General features: G+C 52.4%; 1 protein-coding gene across 2 annotated transcripts in view; it reads left to right on the top strand.

Moving 5' to 3' along the window:
• The first annotated feature begins 2,258 nt into the window (after positions 1–2,258).
• Positions 2,259–15,837, top strand: part of SMAD6 (SMAD family member 6) — an 80,886-nt gene continuing 67,307 nt past the window's right edge. Inside the window, exons 1-3 of one of the 2 annotated variants that reach the window (XM_066342775.1) lie at positions 2,259–3,224; positions 11,450–11,506; positions 15,260–15,325. In XM_066342775.1, coding sequence (XP_066198872.1) covers positions 2,402–3,224; positions 11,450–11,506; positions 15,260–15,325 — 946 coding nt within the window. In that variant the 5' untranslated portion in view covers positions 2,259–2,401. Of the gene's footprint in view, positions 3,225–11,449; positions 11,507–15,259; positions 15,338–15,837 lie in introns of both variants that reach the window. The other variant, XM_066342774.1, reaches the window with a different exon arrangement.

Genomic DNA, 15,837 nt, shown 5'->3' with positions numbered 1-15,837 from the left:
AATGGTCCTGAACCCTTCCCGCAAATACCTCCCTCACCCCAGCGTACACACAGACGCCAGGCGGGGGACTCACACCGCCACACACTCACAAGGCCAGCTCTACGTGGGCATCCGGAAGGGAGACCCCCAGGCGGGAACCCCCGCGGGAGAATGGCGCCCAGCCCCGGGCCAATGGGAGTAGCGGAATTTCTTTCATTCAGCGAGGGGCCGGGCTCCCGCTTCTGCCCGGAAAGGGGCGGGATGCCGTGCGGGGGGCGGGGCCGCCGCGTGCCGAAGAGAGGGCGGTGCCGCCGGGGCCGGGCCAATCGGCGCCGCGCCCGTGGGGGGAGGGGGAACCAGGCCTTTTTTTCCCTCCGCGCGGGACCAATCCGGACTTTACAAGCTTGAACTTTTGCCACCCACGGACGAGCGAGCGCGCCCGAGGAGGTACCCCGCCGCGCCGGCTCCAGGGCCTGGAGCGGCCTTAACCCTTCCAGCGCCAGGCGGTCCGCTGCTGCCTCCGCGCCCCCAGCTCATCCCTGACCCTGCGGTACCCCGTCCCCAAGTCCATCTCCATTTCACTGGTGAAACGTCGCTGGAGAAAGCACGACCTCTACCCACATCCCTCACCGTGGTGCAGAGTTAAATTTGGGAAAGAGAGGAGGAAGCATCAGACTAGAGGGGGCTTGGGACCGCTGGCCGCCGGCCTGGCTCAGAGGGAGGGCTATGGCGACCAAGAAGAGCTCGAGAAGGCGACACTCCCGCCTCTACCCCACCCTCAACAACTCCCTACCATGGGCACGCGTGGAACCCCTGCGTTCGAAGCGTCACATAGTCCCCCGTTTGGCCCAGTAGAGCGACCCCTGACTTTACGAAAGGGATGTTGAGACCTCGGGCCATCACGGAAGATCCCGCTACCACAGCAAACCAGTACCCTCTGTTCCCAAGAGACACAAGCCAGTAAGGCTCACACACCCATTTTTATTAGCTTTCTCTGGGAAGGAGGGGTGCATCAACTCTAAAGTGCAGTGTGTGTTTGTAAGTCTGTGCCCAAGCCACAGAGAGGCAAGGCGACCCATTTGCGTACGAGCCTCAGTGGGTTCGTGGAGCCTTCGCTCCACCCGCCTGTGGTTTGTATAACCGTGTGTTCTGTGTGCGCGCGCGAGTACTCGCCTGCATCCGTGCCCGCGGCGCAAGGCGAGCCAGAGAGCGGGCTGTGGGCGCAGTCAGGCCCGGGGTGGGGGTGCCGGAGAGAGCGCGGGGCGGGGGCCGGGGCTCGGCCCGCCCCAGGAGCCGGCCCCTCGGAGCCGCGGGCCTTGCAATGGGACGTGTTCTCCTTTAAGAGTTAAGAAACTTGAAACCTTGTTTGCGCAACAATCAGCGCCGCGGAGCCGCCAAAGTGTCTAGACTGGCATATGATGGGAGGCAGCCAATGACTCCGCGGCGCTCCTCCGGGGGCCCTCAGTGTGCGTTTGAGGAGAACAAAAAAGAGAGAGAGAGAGCCGAGCGGGGGAGCGAGCGAGGGAGCCGAGCCGAGAGAAAGAGCTGCCGGGCGCTGCCTCGCCAGACTTCGCCGGGACCGCGGGGCCACCGGGAGGCACTTTTTGTGGAGGGGGAAGGGGGGGCGACCTCTGCAGCCGCGGCGCCCGGGGCGTCCGAGCGCAGCGTGGGGAGGGCTGCGACCTCTGCCTCGGTGGATTGCATTTTTAATTAAGGATTTCCAGCAGCTCTTTGGGATTTTTACAGTTTCCACTCATGTGTTGACACCCGCGTTCGGGAGAAACTCGCTCCAAGTGCATCTAGCGCCTGGGACCTGAGACGGAGTTGGCCTTTCGTGCATGCAATTCCAGGGATTTTGGTTTTGTTTGGGGTTTCTTTCTCTCTCTCTTTTTTTCTTCTTTTTGCAGGGAGTAAGAAGGAAACTGAGATTATCAACAAGCCTGCGTTTCGGATCCTGCAGGAAAAGCCCATGTAGTTAAGCGCTTGGGTTTTACAGGCAGGGCTTCCCAGACACATTTGGGGGTTCGGCGCGAGCGCTTTGTGCTCATGGACCAGCCGCGCAACTTTTGAAGGCTCGCCGGCCCATGCGGGGACTTTCTGGCGGCGCGCCGCCTGCGGTCCCCCTCAAGCGCCGGGGCTGGAGTTGCTGAGCAGCCCGGCCGCTGGGATCCATGTAGCCGCTGGCCGGGCGCAGACTTCGGCTCGGCGTTCGCGTGTTCCTCGCCGGCCCACCCCGGCGAGCTCCCTCATGTTGCAGCCCTGCGGCGCCCCTTCGACGACAAGCTGTGCGCGGTCTGCACGGCGCCCCGCGGCGGAGCTTCATGTGGGGCTGCGGCCCGCGCAGCCGGCGCCTCGCTGAGGGAACGGACCCCCGGTAACCGGAGACCGCCACCCCCCCACCCCCGGCGCCAAAGGATATCGTATGTTCAGGTCCAAACGCTCGGGGCTGGTGCGGCGACTTTGGCGAAGTCGTGTGGTCCCCGACCGGGAGGAAGGCGGCGGCAGCGGCGGTGGCGGCGGCGGCGACGACGAGGATGGGAGCTTGGGCAGCCAAGCTGAGCCGGCCCCGCGGGCACGAGAAGGCGGAGGCTGCAGCCGCTCTGAAGTCCGCCCGGTAGCCCCGCGGCGGCCCCGGGACGCGGTGGGACAGCGAGGCGCCCAGGGCGCGGTGAGGCGCCGGCGCGCAGGGGGCCCCCCGAGGCCCATGTCGGAGCCGGGGGCCGGCTCTGGGGGTTCCCCGTTGGACGTGGCGGAGCCGGGAGGCCCGGGCTGGCTGCCCGAAAGTGACTGCGAGACGGTGACTTGCTGTCTCTTCTCGGAGCGGGACGCTGCGGGCGCTCCCCGGGACGCCGGCGATCCCCTGGCCGGGGCGGTCCTGGAGCCTGCGGGCGGCGGGCGGAGTCGCGAAGCCCGCTCGCGGCTGCTGCTGCTGGAGCAGGAACTCAAGACGGTCACGTACTCGCTCCTGAAGCGACTCAAGGAGCGCTCGCTGGACACGCTGCTGGAAGCGGTGGAGTCCCGCGGCGGCGTGCCGGGCGGCTGTGTGCTGGTGCCGCGTGCCGATCTCCGCCTGGGCGGCCAGCCCGCGCCACCGCAGCTGCTGCTCGGCCGCCTCTTCCGCTGGCCTGACCTGCAGCACGCCGTGGAGCTGAAGCCCCTGTGCGGCTGCCACAGCTTCGCTGCCGCCGCCGACGGCCCCACCGTGTGCTGCAACCCCTACCACTTCAGCCGGCTCTGCGGGCCAGGTGAGCGCGCCGCGCAAGGCTGGCGGGGAGGGCAGGCTCGGGGCCCCACTCCCGTCCTCTTTCGTGGCCAGATACCTCGAGGGCAGAGTTGTGCCCTGCCAGTGCATCTAGTCTAGCATGGGAGCTCCAGTGGAGGTGCTGGGGAGTGGGAATCTGGGCCCCTACATCAAATGGCAACTTCATCAAGGCACCGGCAGAAGTAAAACGGTACACGGTGGAGTTCTCTCTATGGAGCTTCAGGGGCAGAATGTAAGCTCTGACTTCACAGACGAAAAGGTTAGACTTAGGTCAAGGCAAAGGTTGCGTGCCCCCCCCCCGCCCCCCATTTTATCCCAGGGAGTGCTCAGGCCTTTAGCCTTTGTGTGCATATGCCTATACCTGAGCCCTCCTTTCCTGTATCCAACTGTAGAGAAATAAGTTGTGAAATTGGGTGTAGACATTTGGTACCTAGAGTCAAAGTGTTTGTAAATTGTCCCACTTGTTCCTTAGTATGATTTGGAGCAAAGCTTTCTTAGGGTAACCACTCTCAAAGTGGATACCACCCTCTTGACCTGATTGCTCCCCACATCCCTTGGATGTCAAATGCTAGGGCTCACCATCATTGCCATTCTCAATTCTGCGTCCAGTTTTGGTGTTCAGTTGAGGGTCCTGAGGGCGTCTGTGAGTAAGTAGGTGAGGAAGGCAGGTATTTCATTACATCTGAGAACTGCTCCCTGTCTTTGTTCACTTCCCGAGACCTCCTGCACACACCCGACCCTCAGCCCGACTTTCCTGAGGATGCCCTGAGTGCTGGGGCAGAGGTGAGGACCGGTGATTTCTGGCAGGCCAGAAACTTGCAGGATCACACAGTTTAGTCTGTAGCATCTTTGGGCTGTATGCATCTTAGGTGGCACTGGGGGTTCTGCAGGGTTGTGATGGTTAGAGTTACAGGCTATTGGGTGTTGGAGGGCTCTGAGTTTCTCCAGTCTGGTGCCTCTTGAGAGAGTCAGCATCCACCCTGAGGGTCCATAGAGGGTCAGATCACAGGTCTTCTGACTCCCAATGTGAAATGGGTGGGGTGGGCCTGTGAGTATGCACGGGGGTAGTGGCTGGAGGGGAAAGAAAGGTACCTTAGTGGTGGTTGACTGATGGGCATTGGTGGGGAAAGGCAGCGTTGATCTGGCTGCCCTGTGCCCCTGTATGGTTGGTCATTCTAGGTCTGATACAGAAACTATTGGCAGTCCCTAACTTGTGGCCCACAGCTTTCTGTGCCTCTTCTCTTTCTGACAGCATCCCCTGGAAGTGGCTTCCTCCCTTCTGCTACCCTGTCTCCCCTGTAGCTCTGGGGAAGGGGACCCTGTGTGTGGGTGCCCTATCTCTGGTCATTAATGTTTAGTGGGACATAATTGGTGAGGTTCACTCTGCTATTTTAGAAAGCCCTGGCAGGTATTTTCTCTCTCGCCATGTCAGTCTGCCAGCAAATACTTGTTGAGCACTTACTTTTTCCAGGCACCATGCTGGATGCAGCAGCAGGGAGAGTGGAAATATGAGTAGGATCCTTCCCCTCAAGAAATTTTATCTTCCAGAGGAGATGGGATAGAGATGGGGGAAGAAGGGCCAGGTGAGGGGGTGAGAACTATTAGGATGCTGTGGGGTATGTATGTAACAGGGTCACTTCCAGGAGCTCCAGCACTCTAACCTGGAGCAGGCCTTGGAGGGTGGGTAAGGAGAGGTGGGTTTTGGAAGAGAAGGACAGGGCCAGCTGAGAATCAAGGGGTCAGGCAAGCTCAGGTGTGTGGGTAGGAAGGGGGCAGTGAAGAACTTGGCCACAACAAGACTCAGCCTTGCCAATGGTGTTAGGTTGTCCCTACTCCTTGGATGACAAGTCATCTTGGGTGTTGGTTTGAGTTTGGTGGACTTGGGCAGGTACAGGTTGAGAGACAAACTGCAGTGGGATGGTGCTTAACCACAGACTTGGTCCTAGGCTCTGCTTTGCCAGTAACACTACTTGACCTTGGACGAGTAACCTGCCCTCGTAGTCTCCCTATGGGTCAGTGAAGGTGGCTCCAGGAACATTTTTCCACATCTAATTCTACACTAAGCATTGGCACTCTACTCCCTTCCTGCTCCCAGGAGGAGGCACTATTTGCTGGGGCTGTGTCTTCTCTCCTTCCCTTCCTCAGCCCAACAGACCCTCTTTTCAAGCCATCCTGGGGGCTGTTGGGAGGACGGATGGTCTGGGAAGAGTTTCCAGTATGCACCAGGTAGACTCTCTTGTTTCATTCCCTGCCTAATGGCATGTGCTGAAGAGACTGGGACTAAGACCTGGGGAGCCCTTTACTGCCCACCCCACTCCCGCCAGCTGGCCGCCAGCCTGGCTCCCAGAGCTGGGCGGGTGCATAGCTGGAGCTCAGTCGTGCGCGTCCTGATAAGGAGACTGCTCCTTCCCAGGCTCTGGGGGAGAGGGCTGGGGCACTGGGGCAGGCAGGCAGGCAGACAGACAGACAGACAGACAGTACACTGGAATACCCAGCAGGCCAACTGAGGGACACCCACCTGGCACCAGTCCCCTCAGTGCCCCTGATCCCCCACAGGGATCCTCAGTGACAGGCGGCCCCTCACTGGGCAGTGCAGACCCCTGCTGCTTAGAGCAAAGGCTGCTCCATCCATAATTTTCTTTAGGGCATCAGGCTCTTTCCCGTCTTTGGGCCTCTTTTCCCATCTGTAACATGGTATGGGTGGACAGAATACCTTAGGTCTGACGGGCAGATTTCAGGTGACAGGCCTGCCTTCCTTCCCTGCCCTCTCCCTAATACTTCTCTCAGTAAGTGGTTTTCTCCCTCTGCTGCTTCCCCCAGCCCCCCACTCGCTCCCCCTGCCCCCCACTCCTCATGGGAGTCAGGCCCTAGCACTCCCTCCTCTATGTGTCTCTCTGTCCCAGGAAGAGCCAGTTCACTGAGCTCGGTGCCTATGTGGACGGAAATGTGGAGAAATACTTTAATCACAGTTCTAACCTGTGTTTATAGAGCTCCTTTCTCCTGAAAGTATCCATTAACTTTGGAATAAATCTCCTGCTCTTTGCTTTACCACTTTTTTTTTTCTGTAATTATATTCAGTAAATTACTATTATCCAAATTGTGCCAGGGAAAGAGAGACAGAGTGAGAGAGAGAACTTCTAAACGACTGTAGGAGGCCGCCTAGGAAAACACAGGGTTCCCAGGCCAGGACTATAGGAATTAGAATGGGCCAGAAAGTTTTCCTTTTATTTGGCCTGGCATTATCCCTTTGAAATGAGATCAATTTCAAGTTGGGCTTCCAAGCCCCCGCCCCGCCCCGCCTCTCTGGCCTGCCCTTCTCCTCCGAGCTCCTCCTTGGAGGTGAGGAAGGGGTGATAATGTGCAGTTTGCCTCTTGCTGGCGCCAGCCGGCCGTGCTGTTTATCTGGCTGCTGGGGGAATCTAGGCAATTAGGCTCTGCCGGCCTTAAAGTGCCAGGAGCTCCTTTTTTGTGTCTCCCACCCTGGGGCTTGGGGTTGAGCCTAAAGCTTCTGGGGGGTGGAGGGGACAGGCGCCCTGCAGGCTACCTCCTGACCTACATCTACCCCTTGGCAGGGTGAAAACTGGGAGGCCCAGGGAGGCCAATGGAGCTTTTCCTAAGCAAAAGGCTAGGCTGCAAGGAGAGGGGTGGAAGGTAGTGTCCCAAACTGAAACTTTACCAGCCACTAAGAGAGGCTGTGAACTCTTCTGGCTTTAGGATTAGATAGAGAGGAAAAGGCCAGGTACTCTCCCGGGACTGACCAGAGGCAGTTAGGGCTGTGCTGAGCATTAGCCTTCTGGTATTCTGGTACACTCAGCCCCTGGCTGGCTGCTCTCTCACTCCTGGAGGAAGTTGGAGGAGATTTCTGAAGTTGATGCCTGAGGCTAGATGTCTGAGGGGACTGGAGTTTCTCATTTCTTTCTCTTCCTCTCTCCCTCCCTCCCTCTTCTCTCCCATTCTCTCTCTTCTCTCCCCCATGTGCATTTCTTTCAAAAGAGCCTGCAGGACTCTAGAAGTTATTATTTTGAAATCAACACAGTTTTTGCAAGCACTAAGATAGCTTCTAAGAAGGGAGTGAACAGAGGACCTGGAGGCAGCTCACACTTCCTTATCTGACCTTTTGTCTCACATACCAGCTGTCCCATCTGAGTGCCCACCTTGCTCACCTGATTTGATATCCTGAAACTCCATTCTCCTGGAACCATGAGGCCTGGATGTGCGGGAGTGGAGTGGAGGTACCAGTTAAAGCTTACCCAGTGGTGTTCGCAGCATTATTCCTAATACCTGAAAAGTGGAAACAACCCAAATGTCCATTAGCTGATTAAGAGATAAACAAATAGATAGATAAAATTTGGTATATCCACACAATGGAATATCATTCAGCTGTAAAAAAGAATGACTTTTAAAAAAAATTTTATTGAGAGGAGAAGCAGAGACAGACTCCCGCATGTGCCCTGACTGGGATCCACCCGGCAAGCCCACTAGGGGGCGATGCTCTGCCCATCTGGGGCCCTTGCTCGGTTGCAACCAGAGCCATTTTTTAGCGCCTGAGTTGGAGGCCATGGAGGATGCTCAGCGCCCAGGGCCAACTCACTCTTATTGAGCCATGGCTGCAGGAGGAAAGGAGAAGAAAGAGACAGAGAGAGAAGTGAGGGGGGGAGGGGTAGAGAAGCAGATGGGCGCTTCTCCTGTGTGCACTGATTGGAATCAAACCTGGGACTTCCACACACCAGGCCGTTGCTCTACCACTAAGCCAACCAGCCAGGGCCAAGATTGATCTTCTAATACATGCTACAACCTGGATGAACCTTAAAAACTGTATGCTAAGTGAAAGAAGCCAGACAAAAAGACCATATATGATATGAATCCATATGTCCAGAATAAGCAAATCCATAAAGCGAGAGAGTAGATTTGTGATTGCCTAGTGTTTGGGGTTTGAGGGACTAGGGACTGACTGCTCCTGGGAACAAGGTTTCTTTTGGGTGATGAACATGTTCTATAATTAGATGGTGGTGTTGGTCTCACAACTCTGAGGGTAATGAAAACCTATAACTTGTATACTTCAAGAGAATGAGTCTTAAGAGTATATGATAACTTCATTTTTCAAGAAAAAGTAACTTGATAATGGTCCCCAACTGGTCTTCCCCTTGTTTAGCTGAAATAGAGTAATTTCTCCTACCTTCCTGGGTGGCCGTGGGCTGGTCCTTTCCCTTGTTGGACCTCAGTTGTCTCATCATGTAAAAGAAGTTGAGTTGAGTGAACTCCAAGATGTTGAGTTAGGCAAACCTCTGACATTCTAAATCTGAATCTCCCTTTTGGGGGTGAAGTCTGTAGGCCTTCGGGTGGAGCAGATTGCATGCCAGGAGTAGAAGGTTTGAACAAAAAAGGATCCCCCCCAAAAAACAAAAACAGTGAGACTCATGGACACGGGAACCAATCAATGAATGAACAACTGAGTGGAACAGGAAATGAACGCTCCCTCTCCCTTTCTCTCTCTGTCTTTCAAAAAGCAATGAAAAAAAGTTAACAACTCATGGACAGGGACAACAGCGTGGTGATTGCCTGGGGGGGAGGGGCAGGAGGATAAAGGGGGGATAAATGGTGATGAACAGAGACTTGACTTGTGGGGTAAACACACAATGTACTGTATAGGCCTTCATACTTTACTTGCCTAGTGTGGAAGTTAGTGATTAGCTTCTAGTCCCCACAGCTAAACAGTGCCCTACAAGCCATTTTATTGGAGCAAATGGAGGCCTGGGAAAGTCTCTTCTGAGAGCTTTGCAGTTCCCTGCTAGCTGGTGTGTCTGACATTTCAAGTGTAAAGATTTGCTTTCTGTCTCACTCATGTCATTAGAACCCCCCAGCTCAGGTGTGACCATGGGTCATGGGTGTCACAATTCAAGGCCCAGGTGACCCCTGGAAGAGATGCTGGGGTTGATGACAGTGGCTTGCACTCCCACCACTGCCCATTGCTGCTGAGTTTTACTTTTGGGGACAGATCTGAGGGCCTTCCACCTTGTGTGTCCTGGGCCTTAGCCAAACAGATTTTTGCCAAAGGAACCCTAACATAGTAATTGCGGTCCTTCTGATAAGTTAATGGGGTGTAGTGGAAAGGGCATGAGGCTCCTCGGGGTCAGTAGACCTGGGTTCTGGTTCTGGCTCTACAACCAGCTCCTTCTTTAGCCCTGAGGGAGTCACTGCCACTGTCCAGGCCTCAGTCTTCTCTGTACGGGGGAGTACCGTGCTCAGTTCTGCTTCTGTGTGGAGCTCGAGTTTTGACTCCTGTCCTGGGAGGTTGCTCCTACTCAAGGCTGGTCTCTAGCCCTTCCAAGTCTTGAGGACCAGTAGATGAGGCGACTCCTACTGAGGGCCAGTAGCTCCCCTCCTGGAGTCCTGTTTGAGGTCTCCCATGGATCACCCCTTTGGCCTCTTCGGTCCTCTTGATCCATAACTTTGTCTGCTGATGCCCTCAACCTGACCATTATTTTCATCACTGTTGTCTTTGTCCACAGATGTTTCCTGAGCACTTTCTGTGCAGGTGATGTGACTCAACTGGGATGAAAGGGTGGAAGATGGGGTGTCTTTTGATTCCTGTCTTGTTGGGGTGTAGAGCACAGTCGGGTCTGGGCTCAAATTCCAGTTCTAACATGATTGACTGGGGGTGGGTAGGTGCTGGGCAAGTTAGTTTTCTCCTCTGTGAAATGGGAGTAGTATTGACCGCTTTGTCATTGAGAAAGGATGAAATAAAAATAAGTGCCCAGTGAATGTCATTGACCATAACCACTCTGTACCTAAGGTCTAAGAAAACAAAATACAATATATGAAATTGAAAATCCTTGGCATGAAGAGAGACACAGGGCAGGCTTTCCACAAATGCTTGCTTCTCTCCCAGTAGCTACTCCATGATTCACCTTTCCTTCTTCCTTAATACTGTCCATAAAAGATTCCCTGTTTCTAGACCTCAGGGCTTTCACTTTGTTGAAATAATTTCTGGCTGGAAAAGCCAGGTTAGGGAAGAGCTGAAGCTACATAGGGTGTATGGAACAAAACAAATGCTCCAACAGCTAATTGTGCCTTATTATAATTGCGAAAAGCACGCATTACCCCTTGTGTCATTACTGATACCTGCCTAATAATAGTTATTATCACTTTACTACCACTGAGCGTTTGTTTTAGTTTGAGACCTGATGGTGTTTAATTTCAATTAGGGAAAATGAAGGGTCATTTCATTCATGCAAATTGTTACTTAGTTTAGCAAATTGTTACTTCCCCTAAAGCAAGAGGCTAAGGAATTCTTCTGAAGACAAAGTATATGTTTTTAAGGAGGAGTATTTCAGGCAAATGAAAGGAAACCAAAAGAAAAATACCATAGACAATAAGGAATCACAGTGGGTCTGAGCTGGAAGGCGGTGAGAGCTTGTGTCCCACCCCTTATCGCTTATGTCCCACCCCTTATCGTTAGAGAGGCAGGGGACTGAGGCTCAGGGCTGGCAGTGACTGGTTTAAGGTCTCCCATCTGGGTAGCTGGGTTTGGCTTCTTGAGTCCCAACCAATCTTGCCCTCCTCCTTGCCCCAAAGAATACTATGTAGATCTAATGCAGTTTGTTTGGAAGTGAGCTGCTATGTCTGAGCCTCTGTACTCACACTCAGTTCTGATTAGAGTTGCCAAATTTAGCAAATAAAAATACAGAGTGCCCAGATGAAGTTTGAATTTCAGGTAAACAACTCATACCCTCTCAATAGCTGGGGACATACTTATACCGAAAGCTTATGCCATGGAAATCCAAAATTCAAATTTACCTGAGCATCTGAACACTGGCTTTGACTTTTCCTTGCACCTGCGTTTCTCTCGTTACAGTAGTAACAGTTACTGTTTATGGAGGTATTTTTCCACAGTACCAGGAGATGTATTAAGCATTTTATATACATAATCTTCTTTCACCTTCCTGGTCAACCTGGGTGGTGCATGTGAGTATTGTTGCTACTTTTGAGCTGAGGAAACAGACTCAGAAGTGAAGACATTTGCCTGAGCTTGCACAGCCAAAGGTGGCAGAGCAGTGATGTTGCAGTGGATTTGGGCAGCATAGGCGTTGGGAGAGAAGGTGACCTGGGTTTATTATTGGAGGAAATTGGTAATCAAAAGCACATAGAAGAACCCCTAGGTGTGGACTCTCCCACCCTGACAGTGACATGCTGTCTCCTGTCTTCCAGAATCACCACCACCTCCCTACTCTCGGCTGTCTCCTCGCGACGAGTACAAGCCACTGGGTAAGTGTGTCCTCCTTCCGACCCTTGGGGGAGGTGTGTCCATTCGGGGCTCCCCTTCATTCCAGCGCCCAGTTTCAGTGCTGAAGAGGATGAGGGGGAAGCTGGCCTGCTTGCCTTTGAAATGGGGTGAAGTTTTTACAAACACAGCCTCAGTTGGGGCCAAAGTAGACTCAGCCCCTCCAGCCAGCTATTTACATCTTGAAATTCCTCAGCTCATCATTAACCTCTGTGTGACCTTTAAACACGGGCCTGTGGGAGACGAATAGGGTTTGGACTCAAGCTCTCATTGGAGGTGGGTTGGTATTGGTCTCTTCCTTTCGCTCCCTCCCCTGGTCTTAGATTGTTCACCTTTAGTGTGTATTAGTTGTTACTATGACAGATAGGTTGCGCAGGATGTCACTGTTGAGAGGAGCTGTAGGTTTCCCCCTTTTTAAGCCAAAAAGTTGACCTGGGCAGGAGCCACAGTTAGAAGGTTTAGAAAGCATGTGGATTGGTACATAAAGACCCTGGCATGGCGGTCCCCTAGGTGCACTTCATGGAGGTAGTTTTGTCATTTTAGAACAGGTCCCATTCAGAGACAGAATGTGTTTTCTGTAAACCTGGGGACTAGGTGAGCAGCTTGTATTCTGGAGTCAATGTGTGTGGTTTTAAAAGTAGACATGGCTTGTTTCCTGGCCCTCCTGTTTCCTCTAGTGGAGAATCCTAGTGGTGGGGTGAGTTAGTCTGGCCTTAGCAGTACCAGGAGAGCAGCGTTGTGACCCAGGCTGTTCCCGTGGGACTTAAGCTTTAAAAGTCAGATGGCGTGGCAGTGATGCTCACACATTCCACCAAGTGACCACAAAAACTGGGTTTGGTTTTTGTTTTTGATAAAGGCTCTTCCCAGTAGCATGTGTCAGCATCATCTGGGAGGTCCCTTCTAAACGTTGTCGACTCTCAGGCATCCGGTCCAGCTCTTTCCTTCCAGGCCCTCCTGTGGAGTCAGAAGTGCCCACCAGGTTCGTCCAGGAGTTTAACCTCCTCAGTCTAGGAGGACAGAGGCTGTCCCATGATGGTGTGAGTCAGTGGCTTAATGATAGCAACTTCCTCATTGTTTTTCCTGACGTATGGTCACCTCATACATGGAGGAGCTTTATTTAGTTCTCTGGGGAACTGGAGAGGTCATGTGGTTGGACCCTGTCACTTCATAGGTGGGGAGTCATACTTGAAGGATAGGGAGGGCTCCCAGCTAATGAGCAGCAGGGCTGAGGCGGAAATCCAAAGCCAGCCCTCTGTTTAGCTCAGCGATTCCCCATCCTTCCCTCAGTACTTCCTAAGGCAGTGTAATTAGACTAGTCACTTAGAAGATCCCTGGTTTCATTAGAGGAAAAAAAAAAAGGGAAAACATCCTCAAATGTTCTTAGTAAAGTTGCACCTTAGTTTGAAAGTCAAGGATCATTGCCTTGAGGAATTGTGGGTCAGCCTGTGATAACGCAGCAAAAACCTGGACACTACTCAGCCCTGCAGTGACCATTCGGAAATCAACAGGTGTCCTGTTTATTTTACAAACGGGACAACTGAGGCCTAGAGAGAAGAAGTGGCCCCTTGCTGGTGGTCAAATAGCTCAGGGATCTGTGACAGACAGCCCACCATCTGTCTTTGTATGGCTTGTGAGCCGAGAGTGGTTTTTACTTTCTTAGATGGTTAAAAAAGTCAAAAGAAGAATAATATTTCATGACATGTGAAAATTATATGAAATTCAAATTTTAGTGTTCATAATAAAAGTTGCACTGGAACAGAGCACACTCACCCGTTTCCATATTGCTTGTGGCTGCTTCCACACTTCAGTGGCAGAGTGGAGTAGCTGTAATAGATTGTATGACCTGCAAGCCTGAAAAGACCGTTGGGCTCTTTGCAGAAAAAGTTGGTGAGCCTTGATTTTGCTGACTAACAGTGGAGGTGGGACTTGAATCTGGGGCTCCAACTTCTGGCTGGGGCCCCTCCTTGGGGCTTGAGCCATGATGGAGGTAAGGAGTGCTCTTTTTTCTACAATAGCCCGAAGACACTTCAGGCTTCAAGGGCCTCACTAGAAGCACCAGATGCGAAGGTTTGGAGAATCCACTGTAGGGACTGACTTAACTAGCTGTGAAAGGTGGAAGCTACCTGTGTGTTCCCACTCTGGGAACCTCACAGAGCTGTCTCTGTTGGCTCGACTATGGTTTACTAAGAAGTAGGATTCAGCCTTTGATGTTGCTGCTTCAGACAAGAAGTGGCAGCAAGACTGGGGCAGTGACCACTTTGGGAACACCAGGTATTAAAAGCAGCAGCAATCTTTTAAGAAGTCCCACTGAGGCGTTGAGGTTATTATTATATCTTTTAAAAATGAGATTTTCCATCTGTCCTTATTTTCCTCTGAACCCATTTTACCAGCAGATAACTTTTTCATGCCCTGATAAATTGTCCAAGTTATTTTTATATTATTTTCTTTCCCTTGGATTGTTGTTTTTTTTCATAAACAATAAGTCAGTTCACTTCTAAGCCTCTGTGATCACATGATACCAAAAAAAACAAAGTAAAACCCAAAACACCCAGTCAGCCTCTGATAAGTGGGGAGGGGGAGGGAAGAGGCCAAACTGGTTAATGTTTCATCTTCCCGTTCCCCAAACCATGTGGTAAAAGGAAAAAAAATAATAATCCTGTAGGATCGAATGGAATCCTAGTTGGCGAGGGCCTGGACTAACGGTTTTTGCCCCAGGAATCCCCAGCTTGGGTGCCTCCCCTGAGCCAGGTGGGAGCAGCTAAGCCGGACCTGGGCTGTGCTGGCTGAGAAGAAGAGGAAAGGGCTGCAGGCCTCACAGAACATGCCTTCTGACTCTTGGGCAGGCCTGCCCCTTAACAGGGACAACACCCCATCGCTGGTAGCAAGAGGCAACGGCCCAGGAAAAATGTTCCAAGTCTCCCTGCCCCAAAAGGCATCAGCTTGTCAAACTAGCAGCTCGGCATTCAACAAAAAAAAAAAAAAAAAAAACATGCAAAAGATTTTCCTTTCCCCATCTAACTACACGGCAGACAGGGGAAAATAAATAAATGCACGCCATATGAAGTACTTAAAACTCCTTACGAAAAAAGAATGCCTTAAAAAGAAAACAAAAACAGTTCAGGCATTGAAAGTTGCTCTGTGAGCAGGTTTGGATGCTGGGGAGTAGAGGAGGGGAGAGAGGAAAAAAAGTTAATCTGGGAGCAAACGCTTGAAGCCCTTAATTAGAGGGGTGTAAGCAGGAAACAGTGAGGATGGCTGGTAACTTGTTAAAACAGGGTTTCCCGAGCTCCAGCGGGAGGAAGGAAGGAAGGAAGAAAGGAAGGAAGGAAGCAAGAAGGAACAACTTCAAGAATTTTAATGGTTGTAATTAAGTACAGCAACTATGAATTGTTTAGGGGCTTAATTTAACCTTACCCAGGGAGGCTCCAAGTTGGTACTTGCACAGTCCCATGAACTTGGGTTATTTCTGTGGTCAGAGCAATTGCAACTTTTTCAGGTGCCAGGGCTGCAGCAGTCAGCATTTTCCAGAAGAGTGCTAGGGCTGACCGGCCTGGTCGCCCACGGTCACGGGACAGGGTTACAGAGTGGCATCAGAAGGTTGGGAGGGACATGCTGCCCTTTGCAAGGGCTTGCATGCACACACACTCGTGGACACCCGTGCACACACTTGCATGAGAAAGCAGACACGCAGACACACTCCACAGCCAACTAAGTTCTTTTTCTCTTTCCTCCCGCAGATCTATCCGATTCCACATTGTCTTACACTGAAACGGAGGCCACCAACTCCCTCATCACTGCTCCAGGTGAATTCTCAGGTTGGCATTTCTTCTCTGCTTGGTGCTGTTGTGTTGAACTTCACAGAGGGGCGCAGGTAGAAGCGGTGCTTGACGGAAGCCTTCTGGATATGTATTCCCACTCCTTTTCTTTCCCCTTTTCCTCCCACCTCTTGGATTGGAAGACTGCCCATGTCTTTATTGTTGGTGTTTTGGGGATTAAGAATAGTCTGTATGAATGAAACCTAAAGATGATCATTTAAAATGCCTGTTGGTCCGCGTTTTAACTAGTTGTCTCTGCCTTGTCTCGTGGAAATGAGTAAAAAACCCAGCACAACTCACCATCTCTCGTTTTAGAAAGCAATCTTCCAGTTGCTGAGAGGCAGCAAACGGATGTGTGTGTATGCATTTCTCTATAGACTTCTCCTTCTGTCCCCACTCTGGGGAAGGACCTATGTGAAGGGTCAGAAGAGGGGGCAGTGGAGTGGGTGGAGCAAGCTTTTGGGAGGGTCTGGTGAGCAGGGAGTTTGCCAGAGGCCAGT

Source organism: Saccopteryx leptura, chromosome 6 (assembly GCF_036850995.1).
Source record: "Saccopteryx leptura isolate mSacLep1 chromosome 6, mSacLep1_pri_phased_curated, whole genome shotgun sequence".
Classification (NCBI taxonomy): domain Eukaryota; kingdom Metazoa; phylum Chordata; class Mammalia; order Chiroptera; family Emballonuridae; genus Saccopteryx; species Saccopteryx leptura.
Note: the sequence above shows the minus strand (reverse complement) of the source record. Positions and strands in the feature narration are given on the sequence as shown.